The 20,417-nt window shown below is 36.7% G+C and overlaps 1 protein-coding gene across 4 annotated transcripts in view; it reads left to right on the forward strand.

Moving 5' to 3' along the window:
* The window catches only part of EPHA6 (EPH receptor A6), a 920,707-nt gene that overhangs the window by 636,797 nt on the left and 263,493 nt on the right, over window positions 1–20,417 (forward strand). For all 4 annotated transcript variants that reach the window (XM_036017966.1, XM_028504400.2, XM_028504401.2 and 1 more), the window contains one exon: window positions 1,249–1,374. In XM_036017966.1, coding sequence (XP_035873859.1) covers window positions 1,249–1,374 — 126 coding nt within the window. The remainder of the gene's footprint in view (window positions 1–1,248; window positions 1,375–20,417) is intronic.

The raw sequence follows: 20,417 nt of genomic DNA on the forward strand, positions 1-20,417 counted from the left end.
TACCTCTTTTAAACTTACTTTATTATCTTTGCTTTTGAGATTTTTCTTGAAAGGGCATGTTTCTAAGGAAACCTAGACAACACTTACCTCAGAGTATTGTATGGCTTTCAAAATCAAACAACAAAACCAAATATTATCCACTGTGCTACATATTTGCATTGATTTTTTTAATCCTTGCTGATTCATATCCAATAATAATTTATATTTAATATCATATCTATGCAAAGGCCAAAAGGTTTGTAGGTGCTTATTACCTATAAAGCCATACACAAAGTATTTGGTAATTACAAAGATGAATAAAAAAAAATCTCCTGTCTGTCTGGAACTAGAAATATAATGTGGAAAACACAAACCAATGAGCAAAATAGAGGAATAACCACAGGCAGTCTGTGACTTCTTCTGATACTGAGGAAGTTGCAAATGAATATGCAACCACTGTATTCAAGTTTTCCAGCCATGCCTGTCTTCACTGCCCCCCCCGCCCCCCGGCAGTGAGCACTCCCCTCACTCCTCCCCCCACCAGAGAAATAGTAGCAGCTACACAGCCATTGACCAGATATGTGCCTTTGATTCCTACCCCTTCCTTCCAGGATAGACAGGTGATCCTTCTCAGGACCATTTATTCTGGCCATGGAAGCAACTACAAGGACACAGAAAAAGTCTATTTTTTGTTGTCATCTCCCGACACTGTGCCATGGGGTCTGTTTTTTACTGCCTAAGAATTTCTGGAAGGGGAGAGACCACAAGACTCAGGCATAAGTTCAGGAAAACCTAGGGCCTTAGAATAAAAAGATCCAGGGTGGACATTAATAACAGGCTTGCTTTGCAGGGGGTGCGGGGGGGGGCGGGGAGAAGTGGGTGGGGGCATGTTCATGCCTCATTTCCCCCATGCCCTGAGCTAGATCAGATGTGAAATGTATGGGTTGTCAGTAGGTAAGTGAGCTGATTAGACTTTTTACAGAAATATAATAAAAATGTGTTTTCTAGAAACCCTCAGTTTACTTTTTATTAAACTACCAGGTCATTTTACATTAATAGTAAATAAAATATTTTATTCCAAGTACTCAAAGCTTTGATGGAGTTGAGGCAGATTGGGGAGGGACAGAAAAAGAAAAATGAATTGAATTTAAGTAATTAATAAGAATGAGTACTTCAGTGTGACTCCTCCCTTTAAATATTCACTATTCACAAGATGTATAATTACAAAAAAAAGCTCTTAAACTAAAACAATCTTTTATTTTGTTGCAGTACGCTTCCCAGGAATTAAAACCTACATAGATCCAGATACCTATGAGGACCCATCCCTAGCAGTTCATGAATTTGCAAAGGAGATTGATCCCTCAAGGATTCGCATTGAGAGAGTCATTGGGGCAGGTAAACGTAAAAGCTACACTTTTGACAATATGATTCCTTAATGGTTTAACTGGTAAAAGCTACACTTTTGACAATATGATTCCTTAATGGTTTAACTGGTTTATCAATAAAAATATTTCAAATCTTAGCGGTTTTAGTCATTGAAAACATTTAAGAAATCAGAAGTTATGTTTGTTAGGTAGCCAAGGTGGCCAGGAAAGGATAGGGAGCCAAAAAGGTCCAACGAGGGACTTTTATTCAAGTCAGGGCACTACGATCAGGGGGGCTGAGTCCAAGCAGACTACAGCAGAAAGGAAAAGGGTAGAAGGGTTTTTAAGTGTGTGTAGCAGACCCCCAGGGAGGGTGGGTCACCCTGCTGATCTGCCCCAGGTGTCCTGGGTATAGGTGTTTGCAAGACAACATCCTCTCATCAGGCATGGCTGATTTGGGACAGAAAGTCCTGAAGATCTGTGGGCTTTGCCTCTGGGAAAAGCTGAAAGGAGAGGGGAGGGGCAGTGAGGATTCAACCTGTGTCTAGCAGGGTGCCAGTGGTTGTGCCTCAGTTGCTTCTGATAACTGGGAATATTGTGGCCAGGTATTTAGCTGGTGATGCACACCCTCTTTGTTCCAGCACAGACAGTGGCTTAGGTCCTCCATGTCCTGGTACATTCTAACAAAGCTGTTTTTTTTAAAGTATTTTATGTGCCTTAATTCAGGTTCCAAACAATGAGAAAATTCAGAAACATTACTTTTAACACCTTGTAGTCTTCTTTCAATATGGAGATAAATTACAATAAAACTAAAGTAATTCAGGAATTTATTTTAAAAAAATATAACTTAAGGAGTTTGTCATAGGTTATTATAGATTTACTCAAAGCCCAACATCTATAGATACATACTATAATTAGTATTAATATTGATGATCTTGAGGCTCTGCAAGATCCAAAAGTATTCTGAGAATCATTGAGTATAATATCATGATCAATATAGTTTTACATCATTTTAATGTAAGTTAGCAATTTTCCATATGTAGAATGTTCAGACACTAAGAACACTGTATTATTCAACTATTCTGGATAAAGATAAACTTATTTCGAATCAGCCTTCAAAAATGTATTCTGTGTATTAGGGCAGAGGCTAAACCAATTATAATCACAAAGAGACCCCAGAATATTTATTCCTCTTTGAAGTCCTTGACTCAAGGAAAGGGATCCATGCTGGCAGGGGAGTTCTCATTCGGGTCTGAAAGGACCAAAGTTGCTTCTACTCTTCACCCTGCCTTCCCCTAGTGTATCGTCCTCCTCTGAATAGTCAAAGTTGGCTCACCAGCACATCGCTCTTCCAGCCTATAAGAAGAAGGAAAGAGTTCAGCCTTTTTGCCTTTATCTTTAGAGCAATTACCTGGAAATTGCAAACATGTCTATTCACATCTCAATGGTCCAAATACAATAACATGGACACACAAACGCAAGAGAGTTTGGAAATAAAATCTGGGACTAGGCAACTATGCATGCAACTAAAAGTGCAGAGAGGGAATAAATTACTAAACCAAGAAGAGAAACTGGATCCTGAAAGGGGATGTAAGTCTCCTCTGGGTGCAGGATATCTGTGTGAAACTTTGGACAGAGCAGAACACAGCAAAGCATGGCCATTCCAGCCAGGTACCATATCTAAGTGAAGGCCAAAGAGTGGAGCTGATTATCCCTTGTCCCTTTCAAAGCTCTTCTTGACCAGAAGGACCAGCTAAATAATTAGCAGGGACCGGTGCAAAATGCAAATGTACAGTCCCTTGTTGAAAAGTGATTAAGAGTTGTAAGATCACTCCAATGGAGCATTAAACAACTGGTGGGGCCCTTTTAAGCTCAAGGCTCTGCATGGCTATTCCCACTGAGCTGACTATGTTTCCAGGAACACAGAGAACTAGCACTATCTCCAGAATTCCAAAGGCATTTGTGGCAAGTCCCCTGTTATCACTTGATTCCTATCACAGTGGATCATCTCACGCCCTCCATGGCCAGGTGTCCCTCTGAAAGCTGACACAAGGGTCCTCTACATTTGATCCGAATGCTTGCAGCCAAAAAGAGACTGTCATTATCAGAAAGATTAAGAACCTGTAATACAACCTCTATCCTCTTCTACTAAACATAAAGAACACCAGCAGGCTTTGAAGTTATAATTGAACAATTGAATTACATTCGTGTAGTCTGAGGGTTCGTTTTCTTAAGACAGCAGAGGAAGAGAGAAGAAATGAAGTCGAATAATTTCATCACACCCTGTCTTTGGCTTTCTCCCTCTGACATATTCCGTTATACGGCAGTGCTCCACACTCTCCTAGATGCAGCAGAAGCATTTCCTCTCATGGCCCTCTGTGCAGAAACTAAATACTACTGTCTCAAATCATATTAAGAAATAAAGTCAAATATCTAAAGTGTAAACAAAGAAATTAAATTTTTCTTCAGTTTTGGGGTTTTTTTCAGCTAAAATATAAATTTTGTCCTAAAAAAAATGTATAACAGCTACTGCCAAAGTAAACAATAACTGTTAATGAGACTTTTAATATTGTATTTTTCCTGCTTTAATCTAAACTCTGATGAATTGTAATAGATTCTTCTCATCTGGTAAAGACAATATCTAAATCATGGAGTCAGTCCTGTACATCAGCGTCTCCTTTATATATTTATTCATCGTTGACTGTTTCAACTTTTAAATAATAAGCTAAGCATCCTTTTACTGTTCATTTTCAGGAAAATCATAAAACTAAATATGTTTTATGAAACAACACTCTTACAATATAGCTCCCTTCTTTGTGCTCCTAGCCAGTATTGCTCTGTTGATTAAATTCTTTAGGTTGTGTTCCTAAAACTCTAATTGCATGTGGGAAACAACTCATGAATGTGTGGACTCTTCCTGTAGCAGCATTGTGGAAAAGCACTGTTCAGTCACACTAAAGAATTAATAGAGTAATGTAACATCTATGACGTAATTGCACAGCTGCTTATTTGCCAAAATTTTTACTGTAAATCCTTTCCTTAGGTTGTTTCATTCCCTTTATTTTTCCCCACCTATTTGATTGTGTCTTCTTGGACTTTATTTCATCACTGTCTGTGTGTTTTAGGTATTCCCTCTGCAGGTGTAAATGAAAGGATTTAATTGGCAGTGTATGTGCTTCACTGAGATGGGATAGAATGGGAGAGCTGAGAGAAAGAAGCAAGATATCAATTGTCAGTAATAGATATTCAGGTCTGATAAATATATTGAGAGTAGCAATCGATTCACAGTTTGTTGCTGAGAGGGAAAATCTTCAAGACTTGCATGAAATTTAACCAAGAAATATGTAAGAGTATTTCCAGGTTTCTAGTTGGGAGATAAAAATGTGTGATTATTAAATATTCTTTAAATGAATTATTGAAAAGTGGACCCCAAAATAACCACATTAAAATTTTAATAACAGGGAAAATTATATCACACCCAATCCATGACAAATGCTTCTTAACATGTTCACCAAAAACTGTGTATTACTTGGCTAATGTCTACTTATAAAGACACTGTGCTGATGAGTTTTTTTTCATATTGAGTCATTATGCTCATTAAACACATATGTATTCAACTTTGTCCTGGGATTTTCAGCTTTATAAGCATCTAAATATTATGCACCAGATCCTTAGAAAATTTAATTTGTCCCATATCTAGGTTATATATATATATATGTATATATATATATATTCTTAAAATTTCTTATTTATTTTATATATATATTTTTAAAATTTCTTATCTCTCAATTTCACTGTTTTGTTAAATGAGTTTTCTAGGTTCTAGGACACTTTTTTCTCTTTCCATATATCACTATTCTATTTAATAGTGGCAGCTTATCTTTGTTTATCAATACAGGCCTGAATTTCCATGAAAATGCACATTTCCATTTAAATGAAGTGAGCAGCTCTGTTGCATGGGAGACTATCAAGACAATCTATCTCCTGTGACTTTTTATATCCTAAAATGAAATTCTGTGGCCAGAGGACTAAAAAACAGAAATTCTCAGGTGAAAAGAGCCAAGTCAGATTAGGGTAGAATTATTATTTTCTACGTATCTTGAGATAATGAGAAAACTGGTAAACTGCATTTTAATCATGAGCTGAGAAAGGTCATTGAAAGGCTGTCCCTTTTTCAGGGCAGCACTGAACCTAAAGCATTGTAGGAAAAACTTGCCTAGCAGAGTACTATAATTTTGAAACGTTATTCTATTGAAAAAGTCATTTTTGTGTCTCTAAGCCCATAGGGCACCCTTCTTATTTTTGACCTTCCCTTTTTCCCTAGTCTCAGTGGAAATGCATAGAATCTCCCCATCCTTCATTCCATCCCGTTATCTATACAAAACTCATTATTGCCTCCACTATCAGCCTTATCTTCTCCTGGCTTAGTGTCACCATATTTCCTCACTTCCCAGAAGCCCAGGAAATTTTAACTGTTCATTTTTCAGCAGTTATTTGCAGGTAAAAGAAAGTCAAAAGGACACCAAAAAGTATATAAAAGTGAGTGGCAAACCAGTAACTTATTCAACGCAATATTTGGTTCTGTTATTGCCACCTTGTTTCAGGTCACAGTTCCTCTTGATGGCTTATAAGGCAGAATGCTTGCTCTGTGCACCTCTCCTAATTCCCTGTCATCTCCCAGCCAGCCTCTTATCTCTGTTCTAAAACCTAGTATTTTTGTTATTTTTTTTTAAATTCTCTTAGTCTCTTTATTGTTTGTGTTACTCTTCTATAGCTATATTACATTTTCTTACAACATGACAATGAAAAATGTAGGCAGTATTCCAGATGTGGTTTCACAATTTACTTCCTATAAGCAAAAAAAAACAGTTTATGGCCCATTTCCTCTATATTTAGATGTGATGGTCTTATCAGATGCAAATTTTGTTCTCCATTAACTTAAAGGGTTTATGGTAGAGGCCAGATTAATTATTTTTTTCTATTTCTAGAAACTCTTTTGTCCTGTTAACAGACTGAAAATAGGATCAACAACAGATTCTGGCAAGATCTTCATGCTTTTTACCCAAGAATTTCATAGATTTCTCAATTAAATGATGTAATGAAAGATGAGCTTTATCCATTCTCCATGGACATTATGATATGAATCAAAAAGACACAATCTGAAGCCAGGCAGCCCCAGGCTTGTATCATAATTTTGGTACTAATTCCCTCTGTGACCTTCACAGATTTAGTAATCTTTCAGAGATCTGGTTTGCTCATTTTGTAATAAATTCACAATAATAATAGCTATCTTGCAGGATTAATGCAAGAATTGGTGATGACACATATTGATGAGTAACTTAGGAATGACATCTATGATTTTCAAAGCTAGTTTAGAATTACTAATTACAATGAAATTTCAATTTTATTAGTAAATACTTGTTAAACAAATAAATATATGTTTATCAACAAAAGCCTAATATAGAGTGTAAGTTAAAGTACAACAAAATTAAAATAATATAAAATCAAATGCAAAATAATAATAAACTAACAGAACCAATTTATAGAGGACAGGTGTGAATTATAGTAGTTGTAACACTTTACATTAATAATTTGCTTGATAAATTGAACTGAAATTATGGAACTTATTCTTTGCATTTCTATAGTGAAATATAGAATCTGTCAGAAAATATTACATTAAGAATTTATTTTGTATTGAGTTTGTATAACAGGCAAGGTAATCTTAAAGAGTTTTTCTAATAACTTACAATAACATCAATTTTTCAAAAAAATTTTCTTTAGCTTTTTCTTCTAATTTGTGTATTGCTAAAATATTTGGTGGAATGAAGGAAACTTGACACTTAGTTCAAAAAAGTATTCCAAAGAGATAGATGACTGAATACAATTTATAGAGAAAGAAAAAATAAGGATATATTCTCTTAAGTCTAACAGCCAAAAGCAAGGAGGAAAGACCCATATACCAACAACAATAATTTTTATTCCTTACATTACAGTATATTAGCTTTCTCTTGCTACATACCTACTTACCCTAGAACTTAAAAACAAGAACGTCTACTATCTCAGTTTCTGTGGGTCAGGAACTCAAGCATGACTTAACTCCTGCATGGTTGCTCACAAGGCTGAGGTCAAGGTGTCAGCTAGGGCTGTGGTTTTATCTGAAGGTCCAACTGGGCAAGCATGTACTCGCAAGCTCATTTATATGGTTGCTGTGGGGATACCGTCCCTGGAAGGTTGAAAGCCTTAACTCCTCACTGCCAGTTGACGGGCGAACACTCAGATTCTTGTTACGTGGGCTTCTCTAATCTGGTAGCTTATTTCATAAAGCCAGTAAGAGTGTCTGCTAGCAAGATTGAAATCATAATCTGTTGTAAACTAATCCTAAAAGTGGGATCACATCACCTTTGCCATACTGTACTGGCTGCAACTATGCTGTTAAGTCCAGACCACACTAGAGGGGAAGGGGCTACCCAATGACACAAATACAAGGATGCAGGATCATTGCAGGCCATTTAGAAGTCTGCCTACCACATAAGGGAACTTTCCAAACTTGAAGTTCATTTGGGGTTTTAAGTTTAATATGAATATAATAAAGATGGGGGATTCAAAATGCAATTAGGGGGATAAGATAAAAATTGGATACAGTTCTGAATTTCTCTTTTGTAAAGAAGTAAAAGGTTGTTTATGCTCTATGACTATCTGATAATGCCAGATACTCATTAATGCTGCCTGAAAGACCATGTGTATTTACGGTGGGGAACAGTGAGGTTTGAATTAAGGCCATAAATCTGAATGTATGATCTGCTTATGTCATCCTATAGCTCATCTAGCATGAGGTAATTAGTTGATTGTTCCCAAGTGGTACTTGTGTTCTCTATCTAATTGTCTATTTATTTAACTAATGGCTTTTGTCTTTGTAGCCATTTCAGATTATCCATTGCTGTATAAAAAAACCATCCCAAAACTAAATAGCTTCAAATAATAATCATTTTGTTTACTCACAATTCTGTGAGTCAGCAGTTTGTGCTAGGTTCAGCTGGAGCTGGGGGTTTTTGTCTTCTGGTCTCATCTGGGGTCACTCCCGTGAATAGTGGCTCAGCTGGACCGTGTTGCTGTGAGGTGCTTGCTCTAAGGGGTGGGGTGAGGTGGGGGAGTCTGACTGGGAACCACTTGCCTCTGTTCCTTATCTTTTCTCTTCACTACACCAGGCTAAACATGTCAGTCTCAAGGCAGTGTCCTAAGCAGATGACAGAAAGAGTTGATAGCCTCTTGTAGCCTTGGCTCTGAACTTCAACAATGTAATCTGATACTTTATCTTGTTCAAAGTAAGTCACAAGACCAACTCAGATTTAACAAAGTGGAGAAATAGCTTCTACCTCTCGGTGAGAGGAACAAAAAAAGCCAAGGAGCACATATACAGAGATGGGAGGATTTTTGGTCATGTTTTACAACCTTAGTTTTGCAAAAAACAAAAAGTTATTTTTTAAGCCTACTGTAGATAACAGAGCAAGAATCTATTTGCTATTTTGTCTCCTAAATTCATTTTTGCTTTGCACTTCTAATAAAATCCCTTAATCTGCCGCAGGTTATGGACCATGTGGTTTACAAGTAAAGGGACTCAGGCTTCAGAAGGAAGCTAAGGAAAGCATAATATATAAGGTAAAAAAAAAAAGAAATAGAAAGAAAGACAGGTAGAAGGAAGAAGCAGTATAAGCGCAGATACATACATACATACATATAAATTGCCATTGACATTTAAAGAATCCAGAGCTCCCAGATTGTATCACAGAGATGGCATTTGAAAGCTAAGGACCACCAACATGAGAAAAGCACAGCTTACGGGAGAGAGAGAAGTGGCAAAATTAGAGGTGTGGAGATTGTAAATAGGAATTTTGGACAATTTCAAGAGATTTTAGAGTTCCATGACACTGGCTGTTTATTATATCTAAATTTTCTTCAAAGCCTAGGCCTTTCCTTTTTTTATGCAAATATAATTCTAGCTCTGCTTCTTGGCTAATAGCTTCTTGGCTATTTTTGTTAGTGTCTTTTTAGTTTGGTGAATTTTTAGTTTTTAATGACTTATAAACTTTAATCAAATAAAAGAGCAATGAATTTTGCTTTTATTAGGCAAAAAAATACAATAAAAATAAAATGCTTTTTACACACTATGATTGTTGTGAGAAGCAAAGGAGATAAAATAGGTCTAAGTGACCATCCGACCTTTATCAGAAAATCACCAGTGAAAGTGTTCACTACCTTACTAGGCAGCCTATTCCCTTAAGAACTGTTCCAATAAATCAAGAATCTTGCAAGTAAAAATGTGTTTCCATGTAACACTGGATGTGACTTTATAACCCTACCCACCAATACTTGTTCTGCAAAATTGAACTTATACAAAGCAATCCTAATCCTTCATCTTCGGTACACTGTGACCCTTCAAATATTTATAGACAACATGTGAACCTCATAAATCTTTCTTTTCAAGCCTAAATTGTCTAAACTTTCCAACCATTTTCTTCTGACATGATTCCTGGATATTTCATCATTCTGATAACATCCCAAGGAAACTGAGTTTTTCTCTAAGTCTTTTCAGAACTGAACCCAATATCCCAAATATTTTCTAATCAATGCAGAAAACACAGGGCTAGCACCTTTCCTGCTGTGCCTCAGTTAACGCAGTATGGGTTTGCATTTGCTTCTGGAACAACCCCACACACTGTTGTCACGGGGAGCACAGCAGTGGAACCCGAGTGCTCTTCCCCAGATGAGTTACTCTTACGCCTGTGTCTATACCTGTCCAATTGACTTTGTGTTGCTGAGTATAAGGCTACATTTTATTTATATGTTCACACTATATATCTATATAAAATATATATATATATATTTGCTATTTAGCTATCTAAACATTTTTCTCATAATCCCATTTAATTAATATTTCTATTAAATTTTATCATGCCTTGATAGGTGAATTTTCTCAAACCATCCAGGTCCTTCTCCACCTCATTTAGATCAGCCTGTACAATTATCATCTGTCTTATCCCTGAATCATTCTGCCGTGCAAGTTAGCTGCGTGTCTCAGTGATGACAACATGACTGAGTTCTGAGCTCTCTGCAAAGCATTTATTTTGTGCACTCTCAATTTCTCCTTCATTGGGGTCATTGTGTTTACCTTGTTTGAATTCTGTATATTTTTATGATCTCCCTTTTTTATTAAATGTATTGGGGTGACATTGGTTAATAAAATTATATAGGTTGCAAATGTACAATTCTATAATACATCATCTGTGTATTGCATTCTCTTTCTATCACCCAAAAATATATTTGATCCCCTTTACTTTTTGCTCCCTCCCCCTGCCCCCCTTTCCCTCTGGTAACCACCATATGGCTGGCTGTGTCTATGAGTTTCTGTTTTTCTGTCTTGTTTGTTCATTTGCTTTTTTATAGACACCTATCCCTTACTCTATAGTAGTTCTTATTTTGAAATTACACCCAATCTATGCACATTTTTTTAAACCCTCACCCTAAAGTTTAATATACATTATGGCCAGGGCTTTTTTTCTAGGCTGTTAGATACCATTAAATGAAAATGGTCATTTTTCCCAGGTTCCTACCTGCTTACACTTCATAGATCTTTATTCAGAATTAAGTCCAAATAGTAGTTTCTGTTGATTTTTTGAAAGATAAAAACAGCAGCAAGGTGAGTACTTATGATCATTGATAACTTCTCATTTATTGCTTTCACGATGGAGTAAATAACTCACATGACGCAGAGGTGTGCTCCCTAAGGATCGCTTAGGTCTTGAAGCACATGAGCTCTCCATGTGGTCTAATGCAGCTCCTTGTTTAATGAAAACCTTTGGTATCTGTTCCTGCCAGGGTCTTTTCTATGGTTCCTTCTTCTGCTTCATCCGATCAGGAAAGGTAGTCTGCCTTTGATATTAAAGGTAGGCAAGAGTCATTAAATATTTACATACTTGAAGCAAGCTTTAGATAATTGTCTCTTTCAGTCCTCACAGTGCTAAGAATCACATATCCATTTTACAGACAAGGAAACTAAGACATAGATTAAAGTACTTGGTCAAAATGATTATTTATTAATAATAATCATTTTGTAAATAATAAAGCTGGTTAGCTTGTAAATAATAAAGCTAAATTCAACCCTAGTGTAGTCTGAGTTCAGAGCCATGCTCTTATTAACCACTACTTGTTTGTGAATTTATACTTTCTACATAAAACTACTTTTTTCTGGCACTCGTGCAATCGCTATTTCCTAAACCATTTTTCATGACCACAATCTCCACCTATTTTAGGTGCATTTGGCTGTGATCCTCACTTTCATTCCAGCTGTCTGTCAATCTGTCTCGTCGCAGTCACTTCCCAGCTTTGTGACGTGAAGGCTGCATCCCAGTCACTGATTTGTTTCAGTGATTTGTAGGGGTAGAGTGGATTGTCACTACCTAACTTTAAGTGCATTGATCCACAAAAAGCAAGTGCTTTAGCAGGACCACCATTAATTTGGATATCGACTGTTGCATGAGGTCATTCTTTAGGGTGAGATTTTCAATTTCCCTCATTTGAAGCATGGTTCGCATGTTCTTACATGCCACATCAATCCAGCAGCAAAGCCTGTCAGCTCTGCTTCAAAATGCATCCCAGAACCCAACCGGTTTTTACCATTTCACAGCTACAACTCTGGTCCAAAGCGTCAGCATCTCTCCTGGCCTCCTTTCTCCCACCTTTATGCCTGTGTGGTATGTTTTCCATGCAAAGCACCAGATTTCCTGAAATGTAAATCAGGTTGTGTCACTCCATGTTCAAACCCTACAGTCGATCCCTGACTCGTTCAAAGTAAAAACTTGTTCACCTACCTAGCTACCTCCTCAATGTCATCTCTCACAACCTCTCCCTCGCTCACTCCCCTTTGGAAACAGTGGCTTCCTTGCTCTTCTTCAAACATGCTTCATGCATTCCCATCTCAGAACCTTTGTACCTGATGCTCCACTTAACTGCAAAGCTCTTGATAACACCATGGCTCCTTTCTCACTCCCCCACTTTCCCCAGCCTCTAGGACAATGTTACTTTATCAAAGAAGCATTTTAGGAGAGTAGCGACCTTCCTCTCACTCTCCTTTCCCTCTTTATGCTACTTTTTCTCTGCGTCAATTACCAACTGAAATGTATTTTCTTTGTTTTTCTTATTGTCTGTCATCTTTGCTTCTTTTATTCACTGCAGTACCCTCAACCCTTAAAACAATACTTGACATGAATGAACATAAGATTTATAATTAACAAAAACAATAAAAACATTTATTCATTCATTAAATGAATTTTGTCTTTAAAGGGTTTATAGCCTAGTGTAAAACTGTGGTGAGGGAAGTGAAATAGTATTTCACTTATACATCCCCAGCGTTCAGTGTTGTGACAGAGGCATGATGATGATGCATCAGCCTCTAGGAGAAAAGGCAAACAAGTTAAATTGAGGGACCGAGGAGAGCCAACGGAAAAGATGGCTTCTTCCTGAATAGACTAAACAGTAACTGAAGAGTGTTAGGAAATTATATAGTCAGATTTGCTATTAAAATAATCATTTTGATGTCTTCAGAAGGGGAACTACAATAAGCAATGACTAGCAGCAGAGAAACAAGTGAAATACAGGGATTCATGAGAGAGACGCACATAGAGCAAGTCTCAGTTTCTTACCAAAGTGACTAAAATAAAGAACACAGGAATATTTAGGAGCAGATTGACATGTTGATATCTATGTGGAAAAATCCAGTAGCTTTCAAGCCAAGAGTGAAATTCTGGCTAATTGTTGCTTTTATTTGTTTGTGTGTTGTTCATGAATATAATTAGAATCCTCAATTTAGAGAGTTTTTAGTCCTAAGAATACACATTATTGTATATCAATACCTATGACAATGACTTCTGCTGAAGGATAAAAATCAATATGTTCTTGATATGTTGCATAACATATTTTTACCTGTTACCTATACTTCTATAAAGATAAGAAATAATTGAGACATTATAAGATTAGTTGCAGTATAGAGAACCATTCCCCATTGGAAGCATATCCACAAATTACAATGTTAATTTTCTAAATGTGCATCCCCAGGACAGTAAGAGAAAAGTGAAAAGTGAATTCTTCTCAAAAGTCAGCAGGAATGCCTTGCTTGAGAAAGTTGTGGCATCCAGTCAAGATGGCAGCATAGGCAGACATGTCTCACCTCCTCGCACAACCACATCAAAATTACAACTAAACTACAGAACAACCATCACTCAGAACCATCAGAAGTCAAGTTTAATGAAAGTCTGACAACTATGGAATTAAAGAAACCACATCCATCCAGACGAGTAGGAGGGACAGAGATGCGGAACAGGATGTTCCCAGATCCATATGTGGTGGGTAAAACTTGGGAGTGACATCTTGGGAGCAAGGAGTCCCAGCTCCATACCAGGCCCCACAGACCAGTGTTCCAGAAACAGTAATGTAAGTCCCCACAACTTCTGGCTGAAAAAAAAAAAAAAACCAGAGGGAATTGATTTGGTAGAAGAAACTGCAAGAGTCCCAAGCAGTCCCTCTTAAGGAACCCACACACAGACTTACTCAAACTCACTCCTTCTGAGCTCCATCCAGCACCAAGGTAGCAGCTTGAAAGGCACCAGTGGCATACAGGGAGAAAATGAAGTGTCTAGCATCAAGGCAAGCAGAGACCATCATACCTTTTCTGAATGGTCCCCCCACAGAGCCACAAAGACAGTGGCTGGTTCTATATCTGAGACTCCATCGACCTGACTAATACTGTTTGTGCCACATGGAAGTTTCCCTGAGTCTGTTTCCTACCCCACTTACAGACCCACCCAAGCTGCTTTTCTATATGAATGTCTGGTTTTCATTCATGTTTCACAACTTCTTAAATCCTCTCAGGTTGGAGCTGACATTGGCCTCTAACACCAAAGTAACCCCAGAGCCTGTGCTCAGTGAAAAGCTACAGATCACATCAGAGCACCATCACCCTGCCTCCACACAGCTGTTCCTCTACAGAGGACAGAGATTGGTGGCCAGTGGTCACAGCCAGTTCTTGTAGATGACTGGCCTGGCTAAATCCCTCCAATTGACCTGCCATCAAGGTTCAACTGCAACAGGAGTGTGTACTCAGCCCACATGAAGGGCACACCTTGAATACCCACCTTGAGTGATAGGGGGCCTGTGCCACTGGACCCTACATGACACCTGCTACATTAGGCCATGCAATCAGTACAGGGAGTCATAGCAGCTCTACCTAATACATAGAAACAAACACAGGGAGGCTTCCAAAATAAAGAGATAAATAAACATGGCCCAAATGAAAGAACAGATCAAAACTCCAGAAAAAGAGCTAAATGAAATGAAGACAAGCAATCTATCAAATGCAGAGTTCAAAACAATGGTTATAAGGATCCTCAATGAACTTAGAACCTCAACAGCATAAAAAAGATCCACTCAGAAACGAAGGATACACTAATTGAAATAAAGAACAATTTATAGGGAAACAACAGTACAGTGGATGAAGACAACAATCAAATCAATGATTTGGAACATGAGGAAACAAAAAACAACCAATCAGAACAACAAGAAGAAAAAAGAATCCAAAAAAATGAAGACAGTGTAAGCAGCCTATGGACAACAAGCATTCCAAGCATTGCAACTGTCCCTAACAAGATGGTTGCAAAGAGGCTCACTCTAAGACACATCATAATTAAAATGCCAAAGGTTAGAGATAAAGAGAATCCTAAAAGCAGCAAGAGAAAAGAAGTTATTTAATTACAGGGGAGTTCCCATAAGGCTGTCAGCTGATTTCTCAAAAGAAACTGCAGGCTAGAAGGGATAAGCAAAAAATATACAAAGTCATGAAGAGCAGGGACCTGTAGCTAAGATTGCTCTACTCGGCAAAGCTATCGTTTAGTATCAAAGAGCAGATAAAGAGTTTCCCAGACAAGAGAAAACTGAGAAAACTAAAGGAGTTCATCATCACCAAACCATTATTATATAAAATGTTAAAGGGACTAATTTAAGAAAAAGAATATCAAAACTATGAACAATAAAATGGCAATAAATACATTTCTATCAATAATTGAATCTAAAAAAAGGATGGGAGGGGCTGCAGAGGAATGGGTGAAGAGGTGAGGAGATTAAGAAGTACAAATAAATAGTTACAAAATAGCCATGGGGATGTAAAGTACAGTATAGGAAATGGAGTAGCCAAGGAACTTATACCCATGGCCCATGGACATGAACAATGATGGAGGGATTGCCTGAGGGAGTGAGGGATGCTAGGGGAGGGGGCAAAAGCAGAAAAATTGGGACAACTATAGTAGCATAATCAATAAAATATAATCAAAATGAAAAAAAGAAAAAGTTGTGAGCAAATTTCAGAAGATTTAGCCCTGGATGGCGTAGCCCAGTGGATTGAGCTCGGGCTGCGAACCAAAGTGTTGCAGGTTCGATTCCCAGCCAGGGCACATGCCTGGGTTGCAGGCCATAACCCCCAGCAACCGCACATTGATGTTTCTCTCTCTCTTTCTCCCTCCCTTCCCTCTCCAAAAATAAGTAGATAAATAGATAGATAGATAGATAGATAGATAGATTTGCTCAGCTCTGCAAACCCAATACCTAGCTCAGCATAGCAAAAGGAAGAGGTAATGGAAAAGAGCTAAATTTCATTTTTAAAAAGTAAATTTGAAATAAAACAATAAATGTTGTGTTTTCTTACATTTGATGTATTAGCCCATTCAGGTTCACTTGTTGATTGATGGAAAAAATGCCTGCAGTACTGGAGAACAGTGGCAGCCTTTATTCTAGTTTAATAGCACATTCTACAAAAGCCAAGGTCAAAAAGAGAACACCATATTTCTATCACAGTTATAAAAACGTTTTTATTTCTTCCATCCTTTCAAAATTTTAATTTTTTAAATTGAAGTGACTTGCACATATCTAAAATTATTTTTTAAATAGAAGTGCCTGTAATGAAAGCACAAGCCTACCACTATTGCCCCTCACTCCTCATCTAACACTAGATCCTGTTCATTTGTGAAAATACTCTTTCACTGAGTTAGTTTTCTTATTCCAGGGGTTACTTCTATGTCCCTTTCAATATTGGACATGATCTATTGATGTCCTATTATCTTGGATAAAGATTTAGTTTTCTTACACCAGACACCTCTCCTCTTAGTATAGCTATTACTTTTATAACTGATGTTACCTTTATATCCTTAAATATTACACTTAGGTATCCATATATTGTTCCAACAAATAAAGGCATTACTTTTTTAAACTTATAATCAAATTATAAATGTAAAAACAGCTTATTTTCAAAGTGCTATACTGATGTTTGCAAAATATGTTGACTCTTTCTGGTAAGATTTCTAATATGGGAACTCCTAGCAATTAGGTGTCTTTTCTTTTTTCTTTTCTTTTTTTTTTTTGCTAACCTAGGAAAACAGAAAGGTTTAGCCTTTCTTGACCTGACTACTGAATTGTGTAGGTCCTTTTCAATGATGCCACCTTCTCCATAATAGGTTATCTCTTCTGATGGCCTAACGGTAATGCTGCTGGAAATTCACAGCCGAGTTTTTCTAGAGCAGGGTTTGACAAACTATGGCCCACAGACCAGATGTTGGGGGGACACGGCCATATCCATTTGTCTACTTATTACCTACAGCTGCTCTTGTACTGAAACTGTTGAATTAAGTGTTGTAACACAGTGGGAATTTTCCGCAAACCTAAAATGTTTATAACCTGGCCACTGGTGGAGAAAGCCTGACACCCCCTGCTCTGGACCGCTTCCGTACATCCACACAGCCACATGAGCAGCTGCTCCTTGCTTCCATTGGACTTATTCATGGATCTCATCCTTCCTCCTGGTCACTTAACTAATTTGAAGCCATTATTTACTGTATCCTGTGATCTTCCTCTCTCTCAATTTACCTTCTTCATTTTGCTGAAACAAATCCTCCATTGACTTTCTAACTAAGAGTGGAAAGTTTTCAGAGTAATTCCATTTTCTAGGTATTTTTATATCCTAAAATGTCTTTTTAATAACTAAAATAAATTGAGCATAGAATTATAAGTTAAAATTATTTTCCCTCTGAATCATAAAGGCATTGCTCTCCTATCTTTTAGTGGACAGCACTCCTGCTAACCACTGAAATGCCTGGAAGATTGTACCTTGGAGCTGTGTTAATGTAGTGCACACAGAGGCTCTTTTAATCTGGAGATGTTTGCTCTTTGGTCATCTTTAGTATTATTTCTGTGCAGTTTCCTCACCTGAGTTCTTTTTAATTCCCTCTGGAATTTCTATTGGTCATTTATGGAACCCCATGGATTGAGGTTTTACTAATTTAAACTTTTAACTCATATTTGCTGTTTGGGTTTGTTCTTAGCAAATGCAGATTGGTTCTATCTTATAGCAGACTTCCTCAACTATACCTACCGATGTTCCAAGCCTTTGAGTATTTTTTCCACTATCATTTTAATTTTCTGATAGCTCTCTAATTTTCTTCTTTATTTTTTTTCATCATCCAAATCTTTCTTGATAAATATCTTTTCACACTTCATTGCTGTGTATTTTAGTTTCCTTCTTTCTGTGCCTTTTTTTCCCCTCTCTTTCCTTTGGGGACTCTTTTCACATGTCTGGTGATCCTTAGCTTTTCATTCACATTCACAAGTGAGGCACTAATTGGAGGCTCTGTGGGAGAATGCAGGCATGTCTGCAGCGGGCATCACTTTGGGTGGTGGGTCTGTTTTGCTGGAGATACTCAAGTATCAATGTGTAGTTTATATTTTCCCTGGAACATTTATTTTCTCTCTAGACAGCAATCTTCTGATATTTTATAGGAATTAGAAGTCAACTCTTCCTAGTAAAACTTCCAAACTATAACCATGCTCTTTTGAGGGACACATGCCTCACTTTTGTCCCTTGCTATGACAGGTGCATCTAAGCCAGGAGTCCATCTATGGTGTCACCTTCAATGTTATTTTGTAATAGTTTCAGGTGTGCAACATAGTAGTTAGACAATCATATACTTTACCAAGTGTTCTTCCAATATTTCCAATACCCACCTGGCACCATACAGTTATTACAATATTATTGACTATTTTTCTGACACTGTTCTTTATATCCCCTGTGACTATTTTATAACTACCAATTTATACTCCTTAATTCCCTCACCTTTCTCATGCAGTCCCCCAACCTCCCTCTCCTGTGGCAACTATCAGCCTGTTCTCTGTATCTATGAGTCTGTTTCAGTTTTTTGTTTTTTTGTTCTTTATATTCCACATATAAGTCAAATCATATGGCATTTATCTTTTTCTGACTTATTTCACTGAGCATAATACCCTCTAGGCCCATGATGCTGTCACAAATGGTAAGCTTTCATTCTATTTTGTGGAAGAGTAATATTTCATTGTATATATGCACCATAGTTTTCTTATCCACTCTATCAATGGGCACTTGGGTTGCTTCCACAGCTTGGCTTTTGTAAATGATGCTGCAATGAATATAGGTGTGCTTACATATATTCTTTTGAATTAGTGTTTCAGGTTTCTTTCAATATATTCCCAGAAATGGAATCACTGGGTCCTAAGGCAGTTGCATTTTTTAAATTTTTTGAGGAAGCTTCATACTGTTTTACCCATGAATTATTTTTAATGTAAATAAATAACTCATGGGTTATTTAGTATAAACTAGAAAATCCCTCAAACTAAATAACAATGATAAAACTACACCTTAAAACTTATGAGGGACAACTAGTGCAATACTTCAGAGGTAAATATATAGCCTTAAAGTGCCTATTTTAGAAATGAAGAACTACTAAAAATTAATGAGTTAAGCATCTAACTTATTTGTGAAAATAGAAATAGAACAATCACAAATAATGTAGAAGTAAAATAGTAAAGAAAGTATTAAAATCAGTAAAATAGAAAACAAAATAGCAAAATTAAATGTTTTTTAATTTAATTTGTAATTTCATTATCACATGTAGAATGTGAAAAACCAAGGAAAATAGACATATGTTAAACGTTAAATTACCAATCAGTGGGTAAACAATATTTTCTCTATATACATATATATACAAATAGTACTTTTATTGTTTTTTACTTGTGTTATTTTTAGTATTTTATTCCCACCCCCCTACCTCCTGTCCTTTAGCAACCATCAGCTTGTTCTCTATGTCTATGGTTCTATTCTGTTTTTTTTTCTTTATTCCCTTATGTTCTTTTAGATCCCACATATAAGTGAGGTTATATTTTTGTCTTTTTCTGACTCATTTCACTTAACGTAATATCCTCTATGTCCTTCCATATTGTCACAAATGGTAAGATTTCAATATTTTTTATTGCTGTATAATAGTACATTCTGTGTATGTGTGTACATCACATCATTTCTATCCATTCATCTACTGATGAACATCTAGGTTGCTTTCATATCTTGGCTATTACTAGTAATGCTGCAATAAACATAGGGTTGTGTATTTCAATCATATGGCAACTCTATTTTTATTTTTTGAGGAAGCTATGCTATTTCCCACAGTGGCTACACTAGTTCACAATCCCACCAACAGTTTAAGAGGGTTCTTTTATCTGTACATCCTCAATAGTATTTGTCATTTGATCTTTATTGATAATAGCCATTCTGATAGGTGTGAAGTGAGATCTCACACTGTGGATTTAATATGCATCTCTGGTGATTTGTGATGTCGAGGAACTTCTCGTATGTCTGTCGACCATCTGTATGTGCCCTTTGGAGAAATGTTCACTCAGGTCCTTTGCCTGTTTTTTAATTGTGTTGTTTGGTTTTTCGGTGTTAAGTTGTATGTGTTCTTTATATATCTTAGATATTAACCCCTTATCATATATATCATTTGTGAATATCTTTTCCCATTTAGTATGTTGTCTTTCTTAAAATATTAACAAAATTATAAAACTCTAACAAAATAGGTTAAGAAAGATATAAGGTGTATGGAAATAACATTACAGATTTTTTTCTTTAAAAAGAAAAGATATAATTACTAAAAAAACAAATAGATTGCTAGTTCCATC

The sequence above is a fragment of the Phyllostomus discolor genome, chromosome 2, assembly GCF_004126475.2.
Source record: "Phyllostomus discolor isolate MPI-MPIP mPhyDis1 chromosome 2, mPhyDis1.pri.v3, whole genome shotgun sequence".
In the NCBI taxonomy this organism is placed as follows: Eukaryota; Metazoa; Chordata; class Mammalia; order Chiroptera; family Phyllostomidae; genus Phyllostomus; species Phyllostomus discolor.